This window comes from Malaclemys terrapin, chromosome 11 (assembly GCF_027887155.1).
Source record: "Malaclemys terrapin pileata isolate rMalTer1 chromosome 11, rMalTer1.hap1, whole genome shotgun sequence".
Classification (NCBI taxonomy): Eukaryota; Metazoa; Chordata; order Testudines; family Emydidae; genus Malaclemys; species Malaclemys terrapin.
In genome coordinates this window covers 38,058,325-38,083,639 of record NC_071515.1, presented here as the reverse complement: position 1 = coordinate 38,083,639, position 25,315 = coordinate 38,058,325, and the positions used below count along the sequence as shown (strand labels likewise).

General features: G+C 36.9%; 3 protein-coding genes across 4 annotated transcripts; all 3 read left to right on the top strand.

The window, feature by feature from the left end:
- The first annotated feature begins 3,255 nt into the window (after window positions 1-3,255).
- On the top strand, window positions 3,256-4,666 carry HOXD12 (homeobox D12). Its single transcript, XM_054044477.1, has 2 exons — window positions 3,256-3,817; window positions 4,077-4,666. Exons 1-2 carry the CDS (start codon window positions 3,256-3,258, stop codon window positions 4,313-4,315), a joined length of 801 nt encoding a protein of 266 aa, XP_053900452.1. The 3' UTR covers window positions 4,316-4,666.
- Window positions 4,667-10,860: 6,194 nt separating this feature from the next.
- HOXD11 (homeobox D11) lies at window positions 10,861-24,749 on the top strand. Of its 2 annotated transcripts, XR_008446705.1 has the most exons (3): window positions 10,861-11,511; window positions 12,078-12,597; window positions 24,702-24,749. XR_008446705.1 is itself a non-coding variant. In XM_054044586.1 (2 exons), the coding sequence occupies exons 1-2, from the start codon at window positions 10,905-10,907 to the stop codon at window positions 12,311-12,313; spliced, it is 843 nt and encodes a 280-aa protein (XP_053900561.1). In that variant the 5' UTR covers window positions 10,861-10,904; the 3' UTR covers window positions 12,314-18,591. The 2 variants fall into 2 exon arrangements, 1 of the variants encoding a protein (XP_053900561.1); XM_054044586.1 differs by lacking the exon at window positions 24,702-24,749 and having other exon boundaries at window positions 12,078-18,591.
- On the top strand, window positions 18,843-23,001 carry HOXD10 (homeobox D10). The gene is made up of 2 exons (XM_054044584.1): window positions 18,843-20,760; window positions 22,129-23,001. The coding sequence occupies exons 1-2, from the start codon at window positions 20,019-20,021 to the stop codon at window positions 22,404-22,406; spliced, it is 1,020 nt and encodes a 339-aa protein (XP_053900559.1). The 5' UTR covers window positions 18,843-20,018; the 3' UTR covers window positions 22,407-23,001.
- Window positions 24,750-25,315: the final 566 nt, after the last annotated feature.

Here is a 25,315-nt window from a genome sequence, read left to right as displayed (position 1 = left end):
TATAATATACCCAGCCATTGTATGCGCAGTGTACATTTCATATCACTGCCACCACCTAACTAAGAGACCTTATGGCCCCATAGTTTATGCATAGTAATTTATTTTAGACTAATGAAACGTAGCGTAACCATAATGATTATGCTACTATCTATAATTAATGTACTCACTAATTGTAAGAAATCAAAGTGTGAAAGAGAGAAAGTTCTATTTCACACTATTCATGAGTACATTGATTATATATATTAGCAGAATTCTGATGATGACAATATATTTATTATATAATATATGTATAGTTTTATTTCACACAATTAACGAATACATTAATACATTGAATTGAAATATGCCGTGGCGACTTGGCTGCCCTGTATTTACCATTGATCTTGACTCCTATAGCTGTGCAGTGGAGTGAGCGCGGATGTATAGGACACTCCTGCCATCTCCTGGACAATCTCTGGCATAGGCTGGGAAAACACTTCACTCCCGTTCCAGGTGCTGCATTTCCACAGTACAAATGACAACTCAATACCATTAATTTACACGGCGCAACGTTCATATTCAAATGGAAAGACTATGCCTATAAAATCAAAGGGGTTGGAGGTGTAATCAGGTCTAATAGTCACATTACTTTTGATCCAACACTTACCCAAAAGCGCTTAAGAGTAAAGGTCTCGATCTAGCCCTATAGTGAAGTGAACCATTACATTTCTTGTCCAAATAAGAAGAGAGGGATATGCACGTTTTATTAAAGAATATGATTGAACAAATGAGGCGTGTGTTTACAGCTGAAGATATTATTCTCTCCAACTAGACTTCTAGTCACTGCTATATTCACCCCACCACGGGCAAAAACTTCCAACAAGGATTACATTACATGATATTTTGTCATGTTTGGGCAGACTTAAACATAACCATTATTTTCTGCAGCTACAAATATCTCTGCTGTATGCTTTTGTTGCTAAGATTTTTCTTTCCATATTTATTTTATTATTAATTTACAATTATAGATTAGTTTAAGGTTAATTGAAAAGCCCTGGTTTCTCTAACACCATAAAAACTAGTTTGAAGTGTCACCTTTCTTTCCGGTAACAGAGCTCACATCTATTCTTGTTTTTTTATTGGGGAAAAATATACTCTTTTGAACACAAAATGCCCATTCCTTTCTTCTGAGAGGCTAGACGCAATTATAGCTTTCTTTATTAAACGCTAGTGCAGAAGAAAACTACATTTTTCCCAACTATTTTCCAGCATATTGGGAAACGAAAACAAATAAGTTAATAAGAGAGACTCAATTGGTAGACATAACTCAAACAATAAAAATTAAGGGCAGTGGTCAGTAATATCCTCCAGCACTGCTTGTGTGGTCTTGTGTGGTCTAGGGGGATAATCTGGAGAGTAATCATTTAAAGATTTTCTTCCAGGGCAATGAAATTACTGTATAATTTACTCAAAATTCCCATTAAACAGAAAGACGACTTTCATTAGGAAAATGTCAAGACTGCCAGTGCCTCTGATCTCCTCATAGAAATAAAGCCAAGATTAAAACTATAATTAACAAGACAATAACATGGAAAATTAACCTTTAGTGTTAACCATGTTTGATATTTTAATCGAGCTAATGTAACGCGATGAAGTCAGTGCTTTATGTTTCTGTTTGAAGCTGAGTTAATTCCGTTGTGGGGACATTCCGTTTATGGAACAGCGTGTATGTATATACTGTGTGAAATGTATTAAATGGACGGACGCCGAAAATATTATTTAGAAGTCGACTTTATATTCCGAAAACCTGCTCTGAAGACTGCTGACGGATGAAGAGTGATCTCAAAAATATCCATGACCATCTGAAGCTTTTTCCTCTGACAACTTGCCCCATATCACCCCCCTTTCCCCATATTTCCGTATGTTTTAGCAAATAGCTTCCAGCCTCTTGCGCCATTAGCGGCATTTTTCAGGAAATATTTCGGTCGTGGCTGCTATACACAGGGCCTGGCGGAATTCAGAAGGGACTCCTCAAAAGGAAACAACGGCTCCCCAAATCTCCACAGCTCATGCGTTCACCCTTTGCCACAGCCATGCGATATGAAGTGTGGACGCTCACTAATGTCATTCTTAATGCAGTTGTGATGCGAAAAACCGGGGGGAAATTCTTGAAACCATGTTTGACCCGAAAAACTCCAGGTGCCAAGAGCTGACCTCCTAGTGGCGGAAAAATAAATTCTATGGAAATTATGTCATATCAGTCAGACAATTTAAAACTCGCGGCGACCACTTTAATTATTGCCGTGGCTTATTGCACCTCCGATTAAATGTGTTTTCTCGCAGTTTCCGAATTAATTCTTAGCTTCTTCCCTCGCCAGTCCTTATTAATAAGCCTGATTTGCGAAAATGAAAAGAAATCAATCAATAAAACCTGTACTTTGGGCGCGTGTTCTAAAATTTATTACACTTGATATAAATATATTCTTTGGACTTTTTTGTATTATTTTGCAGTGTTAAAAATAAAGTATCCTCAATAAGAAACATGTTGGGAGAGAGAGTGGAACACGTTTGATTTTTAAAATGTAAATGACTAAATGTCCTGTAAAGAACACAGACCTTCAATGATTACACTCTCCCCCACATGGGTGATAATGGAAGTTAAAATGTGAAAATCTGAAAGGGGAATAAATCTACAACTAGAGTCGTATCAGATCTTTATCATAATAATACCAATAATAGCAGATCATCAACGAGGAATTTAATTTCAAGCATGTATATATGCATGTATATAATGATGTTTGCAATAAAAATATATGTACATATGCATATTTAGGTATAGCAAATAGCTTCACACCTTTACAATAAATGAGGAAACCGTAGGTGAGAAATAAAGCGTAATAATCATAATGATCGAGTCAAGTGGGCATAAGGAGAAATCACAGTTCTCCGGATTCTAGGTAAAGTGCCCTATCTAAAGCTTTACAAATGTTTGTTTTCTCTTATTTTCCCTTTTGTAAAGCAGCGTTCCACTCCTACTCCACTCATTTTTATAGGAGTGGGGACAAAGCTTTCTCCTCCCCCTCGCAAGTTAGGGATTTTAATATTTCAAGTATTACTATAATACTTAGAACAAGAGGGCTCAGTGGGTGTAGGCGGTGCTGAAATTACCGGCTTTGAAGAACCTGTATGCAAAGTTTCGTCCAATCGTTTTAGGCTTGCCGCTTATTCCCCGTTGTAACTAAATCCTGCTGTAAGAACAGCTGAAGGCCTTTGTTGGAAATGTGTGATCGCAGTCTCTACAGATCTGGCTACGTTGGCTCTCTCTTGAATTTGCAATCGCCGGACTCCTTTTATTTTCCTAATTTGCGGACTAATGGCAGTCAATTGGCGGCTCTGCCCACCATTTCCTACCCCAGAAGCTCGATCCCCTGGACCTGCTCAAGTTCGTGTACCACTCAGCCTCAGAACCACGCTTTCAGCGGCTCCTCGCAGCCTTACCTTACGGGCTCTGTTCCAATCAACATCAATTCCAACAGCAACAAAGAGTGCCTGGAAGAAAACAATAAATACTACGCCCACGAAGCAAGCTCCAAACAAGAGGAAAGATGCAGGCAGAGGCTCTCCTTTGCCAATGACCCAAGTATTACTCATCCAACCAACTTAAAGCCAGTGAAGTATGACCACTCCAGCCTGCAAAGAAGTTTGCATGGCTCATCGGCTCTTTTTGAAGTGAATTCCTCTCCTTCAAGCTTAAAGGAGGACTTCAAGAATTCGGTCAACTTGAACCTGACAGTGCAGTCTGCAGCAGTCCAGTCATGTCTGAGACCTTCAGTGCAGGATGGTATGCCTTAAATAACTCACTTTATCTAGAAGAGACCTAGAGAATAATTTTCTAAAAGCCCCTTAGAATTATTTTAATTACACGTTTATCCATTTGCGGAGTTAATCAGTTTATCTGACAGGATAGATAGCTCTTGTGATGTCCAGTGTACTTGACAAAAACATACTTTGAGCAAGTTACATTTATGTAATGCCGTTTATTGCATGCTCTATGTATTGCAGACAATTTATCCATTAAATTATCGACATGTTTGTTGTAGGTTTGCCTTGGTGTCCCGCCCAGGGGAGATTAAGAAAGAAACGGAAACCTTACACAAAACAACAAATTGCTGAATTGGAAAACGAGTTTCTCCTCAATGAGTTTATTAACCGACAGAAGAGGAAAGAGCTATCAAACAGACTGAATTTAAGCGATCAACAAGTAAAAATTTGGTTTCAAAACCGAAGGATGAAAAAGAAAAGAGTAGTAATGCGTGAGCAGGCGCTTTCTATGTACTAGACAAATGTCTTGCCATTCCTGTAATGAACATGTCTTTTGCAACTCTAGCGTAGAGTATATTCCCGATGAAAACTTTATTATTATTATTAAAACAAATTATAGAAGTTCTAAGCAAACCTTTGGGGCTCTTGTAAATTCGCAAATATTGAATTCTTGGCCAAAACGAAGAAAGTAAACCCCTCAAAAGGCTACCCTAAGACCTGTATTATCAGCTCTTATCTTTAATTTCCCTTTATAATAGATTTTCTTCTACTTTTTTCTTTCCTTGGAGGATGAGCGGTACTGAGCTAAGATCCATTTCTCTAACTGTATGTAAACATAATTTTGCAGAAAAAATAAAGAAACATTGACTAGTAATGATCTTGGATATTTAAATACTGGCTAGTCCCTTCATATATTAACTTGCCCTACAGTACAAGCATGCACTGTTTGTTTATTTTGTGGTTGGGAATAACCTGTTTTTTTTTTTTTAATGGAAAAGCGTATAACTAATAAACCCTATTTTTAATAATCCATTAACGTAATGGCATAGATCCGAGAACCCAGAGGCATAAATTTTAACTGGGCACGTGACTTGTGCGCAAGTGCATGGCTTAACATGACTACACGGCTTCATAATGCGCCCAAAGGTTTTCTGCTTCTTGCATGTTGAAAATGATGCATTAACTCCTGCTACTTATTTTAAAAGGGGTCGAATAAATCTCTCTTCTGCAGTCATAGGCTGCGGCAAACGGAATGAAGATGCCTGAAGTACTGGGGGTAAAAAATCCTTTGTGCATCTTCAAACATTCATGTGCGACTGAAGTCTGCAGTTGTCTCCTGCAGCCCTGCCCTTATACCTAGACTTTTAAACTGTAAAGGGAAAATCAATGGTCAGGCCTTTGAGCCCTTTGCCGCAGCTTCTTACTTGTATACCACAAAGAAATACATGTAAACGGGCTGCCTTTGGCTCTGGTTTTCAGATGCGCAGAATGCTGCTCGTCGTATTGCCTGCTCCATTAAAAGAAAAGGAACTTTTATTTCGACGTATATATTGGTCTGTCTTTGTCAGCAAACGTGTCGAGGTATCTTTCCTCCACACACACACATACACTGCCTTTGAACAGCCTTGAAAAAATAATGCTCTCCCAGTCACGTCCATGATAAGATGTTTTGATTCATTGACCAGAATCCAAGTGCAAAATTCAGTTGTCTGAGCTCCCTTACCCTCCCCATCCCTCCTCTCTCTCCTGAAAGAAAGAAGCGAAATGTCACTGAGAAGGAGTTTTTAAAAACTAAACATCCCCCGGGCCCCGCCGCCAACGTTACTATAACTATGCTCTGTTTCAAGCTGCATGATCTAGAAATTGAACTAAAAAAATCTTGTAGGTCGCGCCATTTGTTTGCTGCAAATCGTTTATTTGGTGGCCCGTGCTGTGCGCAGTCTACGTGCCTTTAGCCTTGTTGGTCGGGATGACTTTGGCCTGGTCCAAATGTTACACTGGGAAAAAAATTAAAAAATCAAAGCACCCTGTTGTAGGTGATAAAGATGCGGTTAATACAGGCCGATCTGCAATTTCTTTTCAATCACACACCTGAACAACAAATACTAGTGCCAAAGAACCGGTAAACATTGAAAACGTTCCAATGCATGGGAGGAATTTACTTCCATTACTGTTATTTCATCTGGCTGTTCAAATGATCATTTCGCATAATTTTTTTTTCTGAAGACAAAAGCTTCTGTGCCTTTGTCCACTGCAAACATCTCCAGTTATAAACACCTCTAACTTCATCGAGAAAAGCTCGACACATTTTCCAACTCATCTGATGTTTTTTAAATGTTTCATCGAATTAAATCCATTTTTCTTACTTCGTTTTTGCGGGTGATCCCTTTACCTTAAATGTGAAACTGATTTGTGAACAGCACGCGGAGCTTTCTACCAGATGCGAATCAAATGAAAATTACATATATTTACTGGGTTTTATAATTTAAAAATTTCAAGGGATCTTTAGTCCTGATTAAAATGTCTATTGAATGTATTTTTCACGTAAATCAGTTTTTAATGCAGAGGCTTTTTCTGCATGCGAAATCTTGGGCTGCCTTTCCTTTATAATAATCATTCAAAATGACAGAGACTGGGTTTTTCTGATATGAAATAGACTTAAATGTACTTCCTTCAAGGAGAGTGAATAAGGATCAAAATGATAGTAAACAGTACAAAGAAACTATCTATTAATACAAGCCTAGTGACTGTCTGAAATCAGCTTCAGCGTTGGCCAAAATATAATTAAAAAAAAGACACATTTGAACTTTGGTCCTATCCAATCATCAGCTTTAAAATGGGTTATGGCAGTTGTAAGGAAACAGTCTTTACAGCTCATTTTGGATATAAATACTGGCTTTTTTGGGGATGCAGTGAATCAGCAACGTTTCTGAATGCCTGAGGCTGGTTGCTACAGAAGAGGAAAGCGGTAACGGGTCCAGAGATATTTTCGATGATAAGAATGAGAGCCAGCAAACTGGGGATTAGTATTTATGTCTTCTAAATTATCATATTACCTCATTACACAGTGGAGGAAAAAATACGCCTGAGGATCTCGCTATTCAAAAGTGAACACTTCTGAAAACCACCAGCGAAACAATGCATTCTGAGAATTCCAGAAATTATATTTTTAAAGATTTTTTTATTTAAAGCTAATGCGAACTGGTAAATACAAATCTCTTCGTTTCCTAGTATGTTCTTCGATAATAATAATAATACAAAGAAATTCTATTGAAAAAATCCAGAAGAAAAGACCCAAAACTTCTGAAGCTTCATTGCTGATTCCACCCATCCCCCGCATACTAGTCCTTCCCAATACTGTCTAGAAAAAATTGACTTGTTTATATTGCATTTTCCACCTTCCCTTATATTTACAAACTGCCCAACCATTTTATTTCTTAATTTTCTAATATTAAAGCTTGAGAGGAATATTGGATGAAAAAATGTGGAAAGAACAATGCATTATTCATTAAGCTTAATTGCTCTACGATGCTCACTTACTGTGAATCTATATTCTTTATTGCCTTGAAATGAAAGTAGAAAATAAAAGAAAGAATAGGAGACGTAGGATCTAAAATATATAACCAAAGCGCGCGCGCGAGCGCACACACACACACACAGTGGCACAATATTTTGCATATAAACTGCAACCTTAAATATAAAGCAACGACCGTCGCTCTGTGTGTATGTACATACATGCAAATATGCATATATAGAAAGATATACTGTGTATACACACACATTCAGTTGAATGTGTGATTAAATAGATAGATAGATAGATACACACACACACAAAGATATACATACTATATATACCCATGTGCCTATATACATATATATTTGTATCTAAATACATATGCACATACATGTATGTATAAAATAAATATCTATATATTAAATAAGTAAACACGAATATATTCTCATCTATTTATATACTCCTATATTTAGTCATCTACCTATAGATTTCTGGGTGCGTGTGTGTCTATGTACGTGCAAATCACACAGACATACATGCATTGTAGCAATACACACATACACACATACATTAATTTATTCAGTCCAACATAAACATCTTTACATTCGGACCGAAATCTAATTCGGTTAAGCTGATTAAGACAGGGTGTTCATTCCTGCTAGCTTGCTAGGAAAGGAAAGGAAACTCTGGGTGCTTTTGTGTTTCCTAAAAGAGCATAAATAATTAAAGTTTGGCAGGGAGGAAAAGCTTTCTTGCAGAACTGTAGTGGCAATAAATGAAATGACTCAGAATCTCTTCTCCAGTCAGTTTTTACGAGAGCTGCCAGACAGTGTCTGTTCACGTTCTCCAGATACTAGGGGCGCCATAACAAAGTTAAGGTCAAGTTAGTGTCTTATCTTGGGTGGCACAAAAATACCGCATCTTCTCTAGCCGGACTGGGTATATTTTTAAATCCGAATGTTATGCAAGTCGTCTTAATTTTCACGGAGGTCTTTTGGAAATGTCACTTGGACAAGAATACTTGCTAATTCTAGGCAACGATTGCAGATGTTACAAGACGCCTAACGGTAAAGTATTCGCTAGAATATATCCATTATGTGCATTTATGTTTCGATGCTATTTCATCTGCTTAGAAGAAGGATTGCGTGTAGTTGCGCTAGGATCCAATATGGGGTAAATATGCTTTAGCAATCAGGAATTCGCACATTCATCTCATTCAGGTGGAATCTTTGCGGTGTTATTGGGTGGACATTCAAAAAATTAGATTGTTGGGTTTTTGGTTTTGGTCAGGGATTTCCTAATTGAGCTGTTTTCTTATTAACAAATCGTCGGCATGTCGTTGAACTTGAATTGCTTGAAATTGGTTGACTCCTATCCCAATATCTAAGTGAGTCTAGGGTTTCTGCAGCCAAAGGAAGGGATACGATTTCGACTAGAGCTTACTTAGTTGTTTTGGGTGCTAAAGAAAATGAAGTTCCATAGGTTCATAGCTCCCCATCAAATTAGTAACTTAGTCTTGAGAAATCCTGGAGCATCATGCAAACGAATCTTTGCCATGTTCCGCTGGGAACTCAGGGTGGGAAGGGACACAGAAGCCATTTTAGCTACGTAGTCATCATCTTTAGGAGATAGTTGTTGCAGCAAAATCTAAAAGGCTTGAAAGTCTTCCTCAAGGAAGGAAATTATGTGTTATGTGCTGTGCGTTGTATCTAGTGAGATCTTTAGTGAGTATATCTGATGGGATAAATCAGATTGCTGCATTAATGGTGATATACAAGCGAGGCACCATGGAAAAAATAGATTGAACTTCAAGTTGTCTGAATGGCTTTGGACATAGTCCCTTTGGAAAATAGGAAATTATGCTCAGTTTGGGAGCTGCTTTGAAGACCCTTGTATCATATGGACACGTCTGAAGATTTTTTGGGGGGTGGGGTGGGGGGATAGGAATAAAAGATTCCATATCTCTACCTCCCTCTTTCTACAGCTAAAAGCAAAGTGCGCATAGTAGGTGTCTGTCATTGCGGATGCCCCTGCTACCACGCAGTGCAGATGTTTTATACCCCATCGGGTTATACTGAGCCCCTTTTCTGGGGTGAGCCGTGATAACAAAGTTAAGATTCTGGGTTTCTTTCTTTTTTGTTTGTTTGTTTTCATTATTCTTTCAGTCCGCTTCCACACCTGTAGGGGCTTTGCATTGTGTGAGATTTTAAGTCATCTGTGGCCTGAGTATTTGCAGACAGTATTCTGACAAAGCTTGGCTTTCAAGGGTCTTTTTTACAAAAGCGATTCTATGTGGCATAACGGCATGGGTTTTTTTTATTTAGAGATGAGCATGCCCTGTGGCTAAACTGGACATTTTGTACAAACAAAAGATTCCGATAGAGATTTGGTAAAAGCCCTCGGAATGAATAATTGTCTTGGTGCAGGGTTATTTCTGAAGCTTATTCATTAATTAAATAATTTTGTTTTCATACTACGTGGCCCATTTTTGTGCTCATTTTAGGTATAATAATATTTAAAAAAATAAGCTGGGCTAATGCTTATTATGTGGCTCTGCGTTAATTACCAAAACTCCCAACTATGAAATGAAAATGAACATTGGTTGATGTTCATGGTATCCGGTCACTGTCTCATATTCTGCTTTCCAAGGAAATCGTGGCTGTTGGGTTTCTTTTCCTTCAGAGATATGATGCTGCATCATAATCTCTCCATAATTCCAAATGACCCCCGACAGAGACTTCCTTTAACAAAATAGGCTAATAGTAATGTTCTATTTGCATATTTCTCTTTTCAGTCTCTCATACACACCCTCAGACAAACACACAGGGCTTGTACTTAGGGAAAGGAAAAATAAGGTTACTGAGTCTCATAGTTTGAATTTTGTAACATATTTTTATGCCAACTATGGATTTCTAGATCTGAGTTAGCAAATCTGCTAGATTATGTAAATAGGGTCTTTGCTTTCCTAAATTTACTATCATCAGCTAATTACCAGTGTAAGTAGCAACAAGCAAATATTTCCGATGCTAAATTGTCATATTACAGTGTCGAGGTCTCCGATTTGAAGCTCACACCCAGATAGCTATGGATGACCTTTCCCAGTCGAATTATCTGTGCCTATTTCCCTAAATATGTTTAGAGACATGCCTAGACAGAGGGGATCGGAGGAGTTCTGTGTGCGTGCGTTTTGCTTCAGTGCTAGGGGCTGGATTTCCAGCAGTGTGTAGGAGTCGCTACACAGACTGTGCATTCTCAGGTGATTAGCCTCTCTATATATTTACCCCATCTTGCCGTGGCAGAAAGAAAGATAAAAATGTAACATTTGTACAAATGCGTTGCTCATCTCTCGGTGCTGGGAAGCTCTTTGGAGAGATCTTAGGAGTCTTTCAGAAGGGCTGATATAGATATAAGGACATTTCTACATGGCGTCACGTGACATAATTACCACTAGAATCAATCAAGATGAATTGCACGTCAGCACACGGTGGGGATTTTTTCTTAGTTGATCCTGTCCAAACCCTCTTGTGCAATAGATGGATCTTGTTCAATGCACTGAAGTCTCCTGGTTGCTTGCAATCGCAAAAAGGAAGACATGACTGAGTTCGACGATTGCAGCCACAGTGCATCCAATATGTATCTACCAGGGTGCGCTTATTACGTTTCACCTTCAGATTTCTCGACGAAGCCCTCTTTTTTGTCTCAATCGTCTTCCTGTCAAATGACTTTTCCTTATTCTTCTAATTTACCTCATGTCCAACCTGTGCGAGAAGTGGCATTCAGGGAATACGGATTAGAGCGCAGCAAATGGCAGTATAGGGGCAGTTATGCTCCTTATTACTCAGCTGAGGAGGTTATGCATCGAGACTTTCTGCAGCCTGCTAACAGGAGGACGGAAATGTTATTCAAAACGGATCCTGTGTGCAGCCACCATGGACCCTCCGCCGCCGCCTCCAACTTCTACAACACGGTGGGAAGGAACGGCATTCTCCCGCAAGGATTTGACCAGTTTTATGAGACAGCCCATGGACCTCCATACCAGCAGCAAGCAGAGAACGAGGGGGAAGCGGCCAAGAGCGACTTGAAACCTCAGAATAGCACTTGTAGTAAAACACCTTCCAGCCAAGAGAAGAAAGTGACAACAGAAAACAGCGCCGGTTCCCCTTCTGGTGAGGCTGTTGCAGAGAAGAGCAACAGTTCAGGTAGGTATCAGTAGTAAATTGGGGGCAACCGTACAAGGCCAACACTTTGTCAAGCCGCATTTTATGTGCAATTTTATAAGCATCCAAAGGATTTTATATATCCTATAAGATTTCCTTTACCGTTGTAAAGCGTGTTTACGATAGGAAACCAATTTACGTGGGCTTAAGGTATTTTTGGAGCAGGATATTAATTGTTATTAAATTGTTGATTTGGGAGGGAGCAGAGAGATTTCACAGCTATTATTCAGAGCACCCTTAATTATAGATTCTAATATTTTCATTTGTTTAGGGGAGTAGTTTGAGAACCTTGGAATATGTCCAACCAATTTAAACATCTCTCTGTACTGCTAGATAGGGTCTATTTTAAGGGGAAGTTGGAAATGTCCACCTTTTGCAAAGTTACCCAGAAGGGGGGTGGGAAAGGGAGAAATCTCTCAGAATGTTTTCTTAACTGTTAGGATGCTGCTTTCTAGTAAATGGGATGTTATGAATGTGTCTTATCTATCGTTATCTGAAAGTGTTAACTGGAACAGCATAACATCAGTTTATTCTGTCTTGAATTTCAGTAGTTCCCCAGCGATCAAGGAAAAAGAGATGTCCCTACACCAAATATCAAATAAGAGAACTGGAACGTGAGTTTTTCTTCAACGTGTACATAAACAAAGAAAAAAGACTGCAGTTGTCCAGAATGCTGAACCTCACTGATCGACAAGTTAAAATCTGGTTCCAGAATCGAAGGATGAAAGAAAAGAAACTGAACAGAGATCGACTCCAATATTTCACTGGAAACCCCTTGTTTTGAAAGAAAAGAAAAGAAAATATCTCTACCTAACCTGCCATCTGAGTACACCAGAAGATTGGTTTACAGGACACATTCACCCTGCGGAACGCAAAGTTTCATTTTCTTGTTCAACTCTGGTACCTCCAAACAATCAATGTCCACTGGAGATATCGGGGGTTTGGCGGAACACGTTCCTCATAAGGGGAAGCTAGAGTAAATCCAAAAGTCCATTCTCCAATGTTTATCGCCCAAGGTGGTTTTTTTCTCTCTCTCTCTCTTTCATGATGGAAACCAATGGACCGGCGGTGTGTATGGTAGATTTTGCTTTTAAAAAAGAGTTTTTTTCCCTGTTGGTTTTGATCTAGAATAACCCTTTCCTCCCTTAAATGAATGCAGTTTATTTAAAAGATGGTAAATGTACATGGTGTGTGTGTGTGTGTGTGTGTGTGTGTTTCTATTGTCATATAAACGCATGGGCCACTGTCTTTTACATGTGAATAAATGGTTTCTAGTAAAGTTAAGGTTATATCTTCTGCTCACTTATGGATTTTCATCTCTGAAAGATCAGAGTGTGTACCCGACTAGAGCCAAATTCAATTAAGTAACAATGGAGGAAGTTAAGTCAAATTATTTTCAACAGAATTTAAATGTTAGTTTACATCTCTAACTGATTCTATATAAAACCTTCACTGTTATTACCCTCAGTTTAAGGCAGCCCAAACATGGCTGTCTGAAGACCACCACTTTTGATGGTGCCACAATTACTATAAGCTATGAAAAAGCTTTATTAACTGTTCAGGCATCTAACGTTTGAGACAGGAATTCAAAGCTCAAATGGATGTTTACTAGCGAGGGGAGGATTGTCAGAATGGGAACCCTGAATGTTTCAAACAACAGGCATATGTAAACAATTGAAACTAGTTAAAAAAAGTTTAGCGAAAAAAACAGTGAATATTTTCACCGTGTTTTTTACCAAGTCGTTCTGAGTTTCCTATATTTAATCACGGGAATGTAATCAGTTTCCCCAACTTAGTATAAAATAACTGGCCCTTGTCTTTATTTTGAAAGTAAAAGAAACTGGTGAAGGTCCCCTCTTCACTTCATGTAGTATGACCTGGCGAAGCTGTTTACAAAACCTTGAACTGTCTAGACAACACCATAAAAGCCGAGGTTCTAAACAGCTTAATTGGGTTATATTATACACCTTCTGGTGGGTGAAAAAGAGATTTCCGCAAAGTGCAATAAAGGAAAGGAATGAGAAAAGAATTTGGCTTTTTTGAATAGAAATAGAAAAAGAATAGAAAAGTGGGTCTCTTTACACTTGCATCCAGTAAACGCAAAAGTACGGAAATAAGTCCGGAAAAGACAAAAAAAACTAAAAATTCGCTGAAGAAATCGTAAGGAGGCATAGCTAAAAAAATAAAATTTTAAACTCTTTAGCAAGAAAAACATAAGTGTATGCCTTTGAACTTCCAAAATGTCAAGGTCATCACCTTTAACCTTTCTGAATAATTAGGCGCCTTAAGGTTCCTCTGTTATTTTCAACCACCACCCACTCTCTCTCTCTTTTTCTCTGTCTCTCGATCGCCTTCTCTCATAAGCACATACATACACTCACCACACACGCACCCACACACACACTCACACACTAACTACTGCATAGCTAGCGTTATTAGCAAATGCATCATAACGCTAAGAAAATTCCAGCTGTCATGACAACTTCCCCATAACGCTATGTTCGGACAGCTCCCTAATGGAATCCGTCATTTATGTTCAAATATGTTCTATTTTTCTTAATACTTATGTCGTATCTAAGAAATATAGGAAAGGCCATTCTTTCGATAACCGCTCCGAGCTAAAATACTATATAGAGAGCAGTGGAATGTAAAAAATAACTAGGTATTTTGGAGGAAAACAATATTTCCAGAGAATTCATCTTCAAATATATTTTTAACAGGAAACATTCTGTCGAATGGAGAAACATGTAGTAATAGGAAACTATTAAAATAAATCATTTAACATTATCACAAAAATCGCACATCTCTTCTGGGTCTTAATCCATAGTGCAAGAATAAGTTATTTGATTTTTCAGATCCCTATGGTGTATTTAATAAATTATCCAAGCATACATGGTCATTTAAAATGTTAAGGCACCGCAAAGATGATCACCAGAAACTAAATATACCGATATAATCTTTGCCGAATGTTTCAACTATATTATATTTTAATGTCTGTTTAAAAACAGAAATTAACTCCGTTGTTGAATATACCTAAAAGCATCAAGGTTGAACGGAAAGCCAAAGAAGAGAAATAAATTCCCTTGTGCTTTGCTTCTGAATTCCACAGGAGGGCGCGCTCATGTTCTATAATGCTTACAATTGTCCTGATGTTCAAGTCTATTTTCCTCTTAATAGTAATTGTACTACTAATAAAATATCTAATATATAAGTAACAATAAGATTTCAGGGTTTTCGAAATGAGAAAATAAAGCATCAAAAAGATTTATTAAACAAATAACCCACAACCGTGACATGCTCAAGGAATATGCCACTTGAAAAGAATTTTTTTGGTCGTCGTCTTTTGTAATACATCCGAGGTTTAAAAATCCTATAATTTTAAGAGAAATATAATGATATTCAGAATTCGTTCAGCAGAGCGAAAATCTATTTACTCTTTTTAGTGCAATCTTAACACCCAAAGAACAAAAGTTATATCAAAATATGTGTCTCCTTTCCAAAGCTTATCTGTAAGATATTATTGCAAGCCTGTTTTTAAAGACGTGTAAACACAGCTATAACATAGTTTTAGAGGTGTATGTAATTTAAACAAAAGACAGGCGTTGATTCTGGATGTGCCTATTTAGTATACAGTAAATGACAAAACGGAAGAGTGCATATTTTGAATATCGGAACATCATCTTCCCAAGGGATTGTTAAATAAAATCTCTCTCCTTATAATGCTGTAGAGAGCTATTAAAATGTAACTAAAAGATTTGAAAATTAAATATAACACTGTACATTTCCTGGAAAATTTCCAGTGAATTTACATGTTTCTCCCCTCCCCCCCATACGCACTTGTAAATAATAACACCAAAGATCAGTTAGTTTTTATCTGCTTATTTCCAAAATTCACCTAAAACTAGCTAATGCATGATCTACTTGTTCAACTATATTCTCTGTTTAACAAGCCCTATCCCCGTGAAAGAATTAGTTGACAGTTTGTCTGCTAGGTTTTTTAGAAGTTCATTGTTAACAGTTTCTTAGAAATAGCTTTGCCGTCTGTAATAAAATGACATTGTCCCATCTAAGATCATTGGAATCTTTGAAGAGAAAGGTAACGCTTATCAACAGAATCCAGAATACATAGCAAATCCTCTCGCCCCCAAAATTAATTCAGTTTCTTAGCTCGAGAAGGAATAAATACAGAAAAGTCTTTTTGTTGATAGGTTGGTTGGTTGGTTGGTTGGTTTTAAAATTAACGTACTTCTTTTGAGATCTTGCCTCTTCACTCCACCTCTTGGCTTCTATATGTTTTAGCCCTTCACATTTATATTAAGGCCATTCTCAACGAATGTAAACTTGTGATTGAAATCATATATGCTGTTAATTAAATAATTAGATGAAGATTAAAATGTGGCTTTGTTCTTTTTTGAATCATCATGTAAATGTGATGGTTCTGTGGATGGATAAGGGAGAGTATACTTTTTTTTAAAACTGTCAGCGATTTCCCAATTTATTTTGGTTGGTCCTATCAGAACAACGAATAGAGTATTTCTGGTTAAAGAACAAATAGTTAGGAATTTATATATAGGTAAAGGTGCATTTAAAACGAATAAGATTGGGCGTATTTATTGGCCTATCTACACGCTAAAAGCTGATAAGATCCAAATCACACACTGAGTTTTATACTTATGTGTACAAAGAAATATGGATGCACAATAGGCTAAGGTTTAAACCATTTGTGAATATCCTCCTAATATAGGCAACGCACCTATGTGTGATCACACAACACACCAATATCACCATTTGAGGAAAAGCTAATGTGCAATCACAATTGTTTTATCAACAATAATACTGTTGAAATACATAATGGCATCGGTATATTTTTTTAATGTTCCGACAATCCAAGCAAGAAGTTGATTCTTTTGTAGAAAAACGTGACTCACGAAAAGCAGGATAGTGTTACAATTACGTTATTAAAAAAAGAAAGGTCACACTATTGTAGCCAATTAATTTTTTTTTGCGAAATAAAAATATTCTTCAATCGCAAAGCAATATAATAGCGTGATATAAAATATATAGTTTGCATTTTAGCGTCTTACTACATTAAATCCTCAAATCGAAAGCAATATTACTAAAGTCTTTCTGGGTTTCTGTCTATTTTAAAGTTAGCTATTTCTCGCAATATCTTTTGCACTGATAAAAACATCTGCAAAATATCTCTCCTTTTTCGTAACCTTTCTCCCATCCTACGCCAATAATCCGATACCAACATAGGAAATTGCAAGTAAGAATCGTTAGAACAGTTGGAGAAAAAAATCAAATAACCTGTAATAACATGGGGGAGGGGAATGAAAATTAAACTTCACAGCAACGTCTTTTAACCTCGAATTTCTATTACTAATATTTATTAAGACTGAAAAGCATAATGTCAACCTACATTTTATTACAAATAGTAATCTAGTATATATGGGCCCTTTTTGGGGGTCCCCCCCTTTGAAAAAATGGGGCTTTGAAAGCAAACCTTTTATATTAATGTAGATTGTATATCTCGTTTATTGCACACTATTGATTTATTTATTAATGTTAATTACTTTATTCCATCTCAATATGCTTTAAAAAATAGTGACATTAAATACCCAGAATGTAAGTAACCATTTCCCTAAAGACTACTGCACGTTTATTCAACTTCTATGGCAAACAAACTCCAACTTTCCTAATGTTCATTTTTCCAAATAAAAGCTAGGCTGCTTCCTGTACGATTTTAAAAAGCCATGATTTATTATGATCAAATTGAGCTATTCGACATTCCTAAACTTAGTATTAAATAATAATAATTTGAACTACATATTCTGACATGTTAAAATCATATTTTCACTTAAATCAAGGAAACATAATGTATAATCAGCAGCAGCAGAGTCAGCTCATTAAATAAAACAGACGCAGGAACGCAGAGCATTTAAGGATTAGGTTATTGTTTTAACTTTACTAACGGGCGAAATATACAGCAAACGTCTGGGATAATACTTCAGTAGGAAAATTTCTGGGGCACTCTTTTCTTAAAGAGTAAATAAAGATTACGAAAGACCATTTGATGGGCATAAAATTCCTGATTAGATTTAACAGTCAAGTCTTAAACTGTGTCAAGCAAAATAGTATTTTGTTTCTTTAAACTCGGTGGGTTGTCAGGGCTGTTGTTCCAAAAGAGGAAATTGTTAGAAAGCAGGGGAAAATCCCAGTCCGCAAACAGTGAACTCTACTGCAGTTTGTTCCTGAGCTCAGGCAAATCTTAGCAATGGCTCTGATAATGATCTTAAACATACACATAATCCCATTTTCTGTCCTAAATGCGCTGTGGCGATTAAACATACACGAAAAGAGCAGGGAGGTATACAAGACTTAGGGAGTGCAGAAAAATTTTAAAAGCAGCTCATATTATGAAGGTAATATTTAAACTCTCTGGCAACACTGAAGCTTTAGACTGAAGCTGTAAAAGACACTGGCTCTTAACCTGACAATGATGTTGTATTTGAACAGCTGCGATAAGGTTTTAAAGGGTCTGTCTCATTGCCACAGCGAGATTTTAAATAGGGTTATTGTTTCCAACAATGTAAAGTGTACGGAAAAGTGGAAAACATTCAAATACCAGGAACTCTTATAAAATTCAAATTCATGTTGCTGGAATATGCCATTTCAAACTACGCTTTTGTGCAAACGATACAGTTTAAACGCCCTTTTATGTGCTGTTTGTTCTTAGATATCTGGACTTTTTAAAAACAGTGTTTTGATTATGTAAAGGCCCAAAATAAATAGCTAGCCGAACCTGAAACGGAATTTATCAACAAGTTCACGCTGTCTGTATGAAATTCCCTGAAAGCACTAGTCTTAAACGAGAAATGCTTGAGTTTGAAACTAGGCAAAAATATAATGAATTGTTTCGCGATCAAATCTGGTATCTCACAATTTTAAAAGTAATAGCTCTGGATGTAAATATAGTTACAAAGTGAGGAGGGAAACAACAAAACACATCTAAAATGTTGGAAAATAAAAGTCTAATTTGCCATGTAGGCAGTTACTGTTGCTTTCTGTGATTTTTTAAAATATTCATGCGGCATTTATTCTTCTGGAAAAAAAGAAGTGGCTTGAACAGTTGTAATAAATATGAGTTTCTGTGTGTTTTTAAATAAGCACTGCTACAGAAGAAAAATTATCTTTATGGTGCTTTCAGTGTCCAGGGCAAGTAATTTTTTTATTTTATTTTTATCTTATTTTATTTTGCATATGCAGAGAGAGAGAGAGCATTGTAAAATAATTTTAGGAATCTAGGGTAACTATACACTCACGTTATGATAAAAGTATAGCTTTTAATATTTGACGGTTTGTGTTAAAACAAAATTGACCCTCTTGGTTAGTAGCGAGGGGAAAAATCAATAGTATAATTTTCAATAATTCATAACGCGAACGCCATTATGCTAAATCTTAACTATTAATCTTATCCTTTACAAAGTCTCGATTGATTTGTTAATAAAATATCTTCCCGTGTGTGGCAACAGAGGGTATAACTCTTTAAAAAGCTTCAGAAGCAAGAAAATTACCAAGTAGCCCAAGAATGTAGATGAGAATTTTATTGATCGCCCTGATTCTTCTTAATACGTATTAATAAATTCCACAACCTTTTGTACCTTTCGCTTGTCAGGAACCAATGCTTTTACAAAATCCATAAAAAGAAAACATATTTTTCTTTGCATAATAACCAAATGACACTTTCGGATTTCGCACATGGTTCAGCACATCCAGTTGTCTAAAACTTTTAAGGTTCTTTTTCTTTTTTTGTGATTAGTATTACTAGCATTAAGGAAAAGGGGGAGAAAGAGCCTTTCTCATGCAGTGAGCTTTTGGGGCGGTTGCTCTGAGAGCACATTGCTTCCAAATAACTGTCTTCTGTCTGAAACTGCACAGGGTCTTGAAGTAATGACCGTCCACGAGATCAGTAGAAACCACTTATTTTCGTACCCCAAAAAAAAAAAAAATGCACAAGCTATGGGGGTTTCATTATGTACATGACAGTGATTTTCCGGGGCGTTCTGTCTGCAAGGATCTTGTTTCATGTTTGTCCCCATCTCCTTGGACCAAGGGACAGTAAGCTGCCGGGAGTTCGGTGAATTCGGATTCAGCTTGTTTGTAATAAAACACAACTAAAAGAAATAAAGCCCCTTGTTTTAAATCAGCGCAGTGCGCCAGGGCTGCTTCGCAAGGCTCCGGCGCAGAGCGAGCACTTTCCCCCTGACGTTCTAGATGTCGCTGTTGACCACATTTCAGATGCAGCCCGGACTGTCCCGCGGAGCACGTGACTCGCGGGGAGGTAGCGGCTCAAGGCCATTTTCAAATCTCATTGGCTTGGTTGTCATGTGGTTGTGCAGAGGCATCCACAATTACACAGGGAATGTTTTCCTAGAGATGTCAGCCTACAAAGGACACAATCTCTCTTCTTCAAATTCCTCCCCAAAATGTCCTTTCCAAACAGCTCTCCTGCTGCTAATACCTTTTTAGTAGATTCTTTGATCAGTGCCTGTAGAAGTGACAGTTTTTATTCTAACAGCGCCAGCATGTATATGCCACCTAGCACAGACATTGGAACTTATGGAATGCAAACCTGTGGACTTCTACCGTCTCTGGCTAAAAGAGAAGTTAATCACCAAAATATGGGTATGAATGTACATCCTTATATACCTCAAGTAGACAGTTGGACAGATCCGAATAGGTCTTGTCGAATAGAGCAACCTGTTACACAGCAGGTACCCACTTGTTCCTTTACTACAAATATTAAGGAAGAAAGCAATTGCTGCATGTATTCTGATAAGAGAACAAAACTAATTTCTTCAGACGTCCCTTCCTACCAGAGGTTGGTCTCTGAATCATGTCCCATTGAAAATCCCGAGGTTCCTGTCCCAGGATATTTTAGACTAAGCCAGACCTACGCCACTGGGAAAACCCAAGAGTACAATAATAGTCCTGAAACGAGTTCAACTGTAATGTTACAGTTAAACCCTCGCGGCAGCTCCAAACCGCAGCTATCTTCTCAACTTCAGATGGAAAAGAAAATGAATGAAAATCCGAACAACCAAGACAACTCAGCTAAAGTCTCTCAAGTGGAAAGTCCAGAGCCAAAGTCCACTTTACAAGATGAAAGGAGCTGCCTGGCTGAAGGCTCTGTGTCCAGCCCAGAAGTACAGGAGAAGGAAAGTAAAGGTCGGTATTATAAAGTTTAAACCGTAACGTGCTATAACTTGAACACGCCAGCATCGTAAAACACAGTGTAAAATACTAACAAGCATTACAGCCGTAACATTTAATGATAAGGAGGAATCGGGCTGCAGGTGCTGTGTCTCTGAAGCTTTTAGAAGGGAAAAATGCTACACAAAAGATTGCAATTTTTTTTGATATTTACATATCCTCGTATGCAGATAGCCCTCTGTGCATGAGGAGAATATATATGTTATTCTTTGTAATAAATTACTGTATCAAAAAATCAATGAAACACCTTAAAATAGCTCTGGAGCATGTACAATACGACCAATTTAACTTTTATCTTGTAATATTTTGGTCAACTATTTTCACTCAGTCTAATTGTGGTTTGATTGCATTGAAAGTTAATTATGATCCTATTAAAATAGAGGAGAAATGGGTGCTACAAAGCTGTATAAAGTTTTAAACAAATGTACAATGAAAACAGTAGCCCGCTATCTGTTTGATTAAAAGTGGACTATTTTGAAGTGGTGCTTTTGATAACCTTGGTTTTGTCTTTAAAAGTACAACATTATTTTGAAATGTATTTAAAAGATGAAGGAGATAATTATTTGATTATATTTTCCTTTTAAAAGTGCACAATAGCCTTAATTTCGAACGGGATATTGTGGAGTATAAAAAACGGGAGATTTCCTCTTATAAAAATGTGCCTGGCAACCTCTAGGACAATTTTTATCCCAATATGTGCATAGAAATTCTATGTATAACATTTATTTAACAATTCAAGTCTAGCTTTATCTGGGACAAATTTCTTTCTATTGGAAAAATTCTAAAAGGAAAATGAAAACAAAATCCGTGGTATAAGGTGTTGATTTAAAAATTATCCTTTTAGTTAAGAAAAATACCAATATCTGCTTCTGTGCCTCTTTGTGTAATTCAACATATGAGATACAGGAATCTGATAGAAAATATATTGCATTAATGCTTTTTAATTGAGAGATTGTCTTAATAAAAGTCTCATAAGACTTGTACTGTCATGTGCAGCCCAGATACGCTAAAATTTTTATCATTGTTCTGAGGGCAGGTTAAATATTGTTCAAATGTTATGTACTAGTTGAAAACTTTGGATATAATTTTTAAAACAGCCCCAAATTCCAAACGATAGTGAATCATTTTATCTGAACTATTTACCTTGAGTCTGGCAACAATTAAACATCTATTCCAGTGCACACACCTCATACTAGCAATGTTTAATACCAACATTTAACATATCTACCAGACACTATAGATGAGGGTTCATGGCCAAGGGTACACTTTACCAGCCTGAGGTATTTTTGATTTTTTTTTCTTCTTCTTCTTTGATTTTGATAGAGGAAATCAAGTCTGATACGCCAACAAGCAATTGGTTAACTGCAAAGAGTGGCAGAAAGAAGAGGTGTCCTTATACTAAACATCAAACACTGGAATTAGAAAAAGAGTTCTTATTCAATATGTATCTCACTCGAGAGCGCCGCCTAGAGATCAGTAAGAGCGTAAACCTTACTGACAGGCAGGTCAAGATTTGGTTTCAAAACCGCAGAATGAAGCTCAAGAAGATGAGCAGGGAGAACCGAATCCGAGAACTGACCGCTAATCTGACCTTCTCTTAATCCGTAAACCTGGGGGTTGAAACAGTGAGAAATGGGCACAGCACCGCCAGTTGCAAAATGCAGGAGAGACTTTGAAAAAAAAACCCTCCATTTTCCTTTTTTTTCTGATAGAATGTGACTTTTCGTCATTCATTTAGTGCTGCAAGTGAATATGTATTACTATGATGAGTATATATATATAAAAACCTAGCACGTGTAATTTATTTTTTTTTCTCATCGTAATGCAGGGTAACTATGATTGAATATTATCATTTGGTCTTAACTTATTGGAACTGTCGAACATCCAAACAATGTGACTTTTTCATGTTTTTTCTAACAAAATGGTATTTATGTGGGGGCTAATATACGGGCCATAACATTTTGAATACATTCAATACTTTAAGGGGAAAAACTTTTGGGAAAAAAGCACATTACAATGTAACTATTCTTTCAAATGAACTTAGAAATTGTCCTTCATAAAATGGAATAGTTAATTCTTCTCCATTGTAGACATTTTCTTGTGGTGCATATGTGGTATAGTAGTCGTACAACAGCAATATGTTCTTCTTGTGCATGTTCTATTCGCATGTATAATGCAATAAAGTCTGTAAACTTCTGCGGTTCCTTTGGTTTTCTACAAAAATGTTTAAAAGTACAGATTCAGGTTGGTTTCCTGATCCTTCCTGATCAGCAGTTGTTCGGATTGATGTAGCTTCTTTTCTTGTTTCTTCTCTTTTGTGTGTGTGGTTTTATTTAGGGAGTGGATGTGGGGGGGGGAGTGAGAAATTATATAAACCTAATTATTTTATAATTGTGACTGTAAACAAATTATTAATTGTTAAAATGTTGTGTAATCGTTCGCAGTCTGAAAAGTGAATGCAAAAGGGATAGTAAAATATTATAGCATAAACTGGACATCCTCATTCAATCAACTCATAAATGGTAAGTGATAAAAAAAATCTCTAGTACAAGCTGTCAGCAATCTGTGTGTCGTTTTATTTGACATTAGTGTGTTGATTTAAAAAATAACAGTCCTTGTGTACCTACAATGTGTAGAGTTTGATTTCTAGTCCTCATTTGCTTTTAAAAATGCAACATACAAAATCCAGAGATATGTGTACAGAAAAACATCATAAAGTTCTTGGTGAGCTCAAGAGATTTAAGAGCATTGTGGAAGATAAACAATTCTCTTAGATATCTGGCAAGGGTGGGATTTTTCTACTAGCAGTGCTACAACGGTGCACACTAAAGTACGACAGCCTATTCAGACCTACTTTTGTTATTCTGCACCATTTTTGTTTGCTCGGAAGATCGTTTTATTTCACGCAATTCCACTTTTATAACATACATGAAGCTAATAAAGTTCACGACTCTTAACGGTACATAGCTGAAAAATGTTATTAACAGTCACTTTATCTTGCAAACTGGGGGGGGGGGGGGAGAGAGGAGGGAATGAAATGCTAAACAGAACTGTAAATGGCTTGCAAATGAACATGACTCCACATTGAAGTCCAAATGCTTGAACATACTTTCACCTTCTAACAATACTGGAAAGAAACGTGTGGATACTGTCTGCTCTTGAAAAACAGCATTCAAAAACAAAACAGAACAAAACACCCCTTCTACACCCATGCAGTTTCCAAAGCAAGAGATAAGATACGAGATATTTTAAATGTTTTCTTCCTTAATGACACAATTACAGTTCATGTCAAATTTTCCTCCCTTGTCTCGGGTATATATTTTAGTATACTGGACTGGCAACAATTAGTAACATACTATATTTTCCTCAAGCCAGAGAACAAACATTTTAATGCTAAAGACACCGATAGTATTCACGTATGGTGTTTTTATCCTGGTTTTAAAAGATCCATACTAAAACCAAGGATCTCCATGAGTTCAAATAAGAAATATATCTGAACCTCTATTTACTTTCTTCTCCTTTCGCGTAAAAGTTCTCAATACATCGCCAAAGAAGTTTCAGTAGTGGAAATGCAATTAGCTGGCTACATACCAAGTTTTCACATGTATGAAAAAAATGTTCATTTTAAATCTTCCTGACTAATCAGTTTATATATATATATCTATGAATAATTCCGTGCAATATCTTAACATGAAACAAGCTGTGTATATGGAAAATAAAAGATAAGCATGCAAATGCAAAGGAAGAAGACCGCCATAAATCATTAAATAAACAGGAATTTCAGTCCCTTCCTTATATTTGTCAGTGCGTAGGAATTGTTTTCCTGTATGGTGTTATGTTATATTCTCAACGAGTACTGTTGTGGGTTATGAACTAACTGTGTGCATTTTCTTCAGATTCAAATACGTCCATCTTCAGTCTGTCTGAAGGAACAGAAATGTGCAGAAGAATATGGGTAATTTAGTTTTAAATACTAACCAAATATTCTTTTAGTTGGTAAAGCACAAACGGTTCAGAAGAACCCATCTAGAGATGTGAAGTAAATAAAGGGGATTATCCTTCTCAAACTATGTTTGGAGGGGGGCGGAAATAATAGCAAGATGCGTTTTGCATATGGTTGGTAGGAAGTTATTAGAAGCTGCTGCGCATTAGACACTAAATAAGAAAACATTGTCTATCAATAGTGCAATGTCTCGCCTGCTGACATAGAATTGTTTTCAAATGTGGTTTTATTTATATTTGTAATGTACTTGTAAGAGATTTCGTTGGATAACATTTGCCGATAGTTCATTCCCCAAATTGTGTCGAGGCTACAATTAATGATACAATAACGTTTGCCACGTTGGAGCATCCGAGCCCCGAAGTTTAACAAATACAGGAGCATGTGTTCAGGAACGAGTCAGTTGTGCAGGGAGACACAGGTTTTGCTGTCCCATCAGTCCGTTTTATTAGGGACACATTAATCTATAATCAAATCCACCCCATAAAATTTTTATGGAAAGGCATAAAA

What these genes read in the sequence shown, in the direction of transcription:
- HOXD12 (XM_054044477.1), top strand. Translation starts at nt 3,256, where the DNA reads ATGTGTGATCGCAGTCTCTACAGATCTGGCTACGTTGGCTCTCTCTTG. An exon ending in GAGACCTTCAGTGCAGGATG is followed by an intron (nt 3,818 to 4,076) that starts GTATGCCTTAAA and finishes TGTTTGTTGTAG; the next exon opens with GTTTGCCTTGGTGTCCCGCC.
- HOXD11 (XM_054044586.1), top strand. Translation starts at nt 10,905, where the DNA reads ATGACTGAGTTCGACGATTGCAGCCACAGTGCATCCAATATGTATCTA. An exon ending in AGAGAAGAGCAACAGTTCAG is followed by an intron (nt 11,512 to 12,077) that starts GTAGGTATCAGT and finishes CTTGAATTTCAG; the next exon opens with TAGTTCCCCAGCGATCAAGG.
- HOXD10 (XM_054044584.1), top strand. Translation starts at nt 20,019, where the DNA reads ATGTCCTTTCCAAACAGCTCTCCTGCTGCTAATACCTTTTTAGTAGAT. An exon ending in ACAGGAGAAGGAAAGTAAAG is followed by an intron (nt 20,761 to 22,128) that starts GTCGGTATTATA and finishes TGATTTTGATAG; the next exon opens with AGGAAATCAAGTCTGATACG.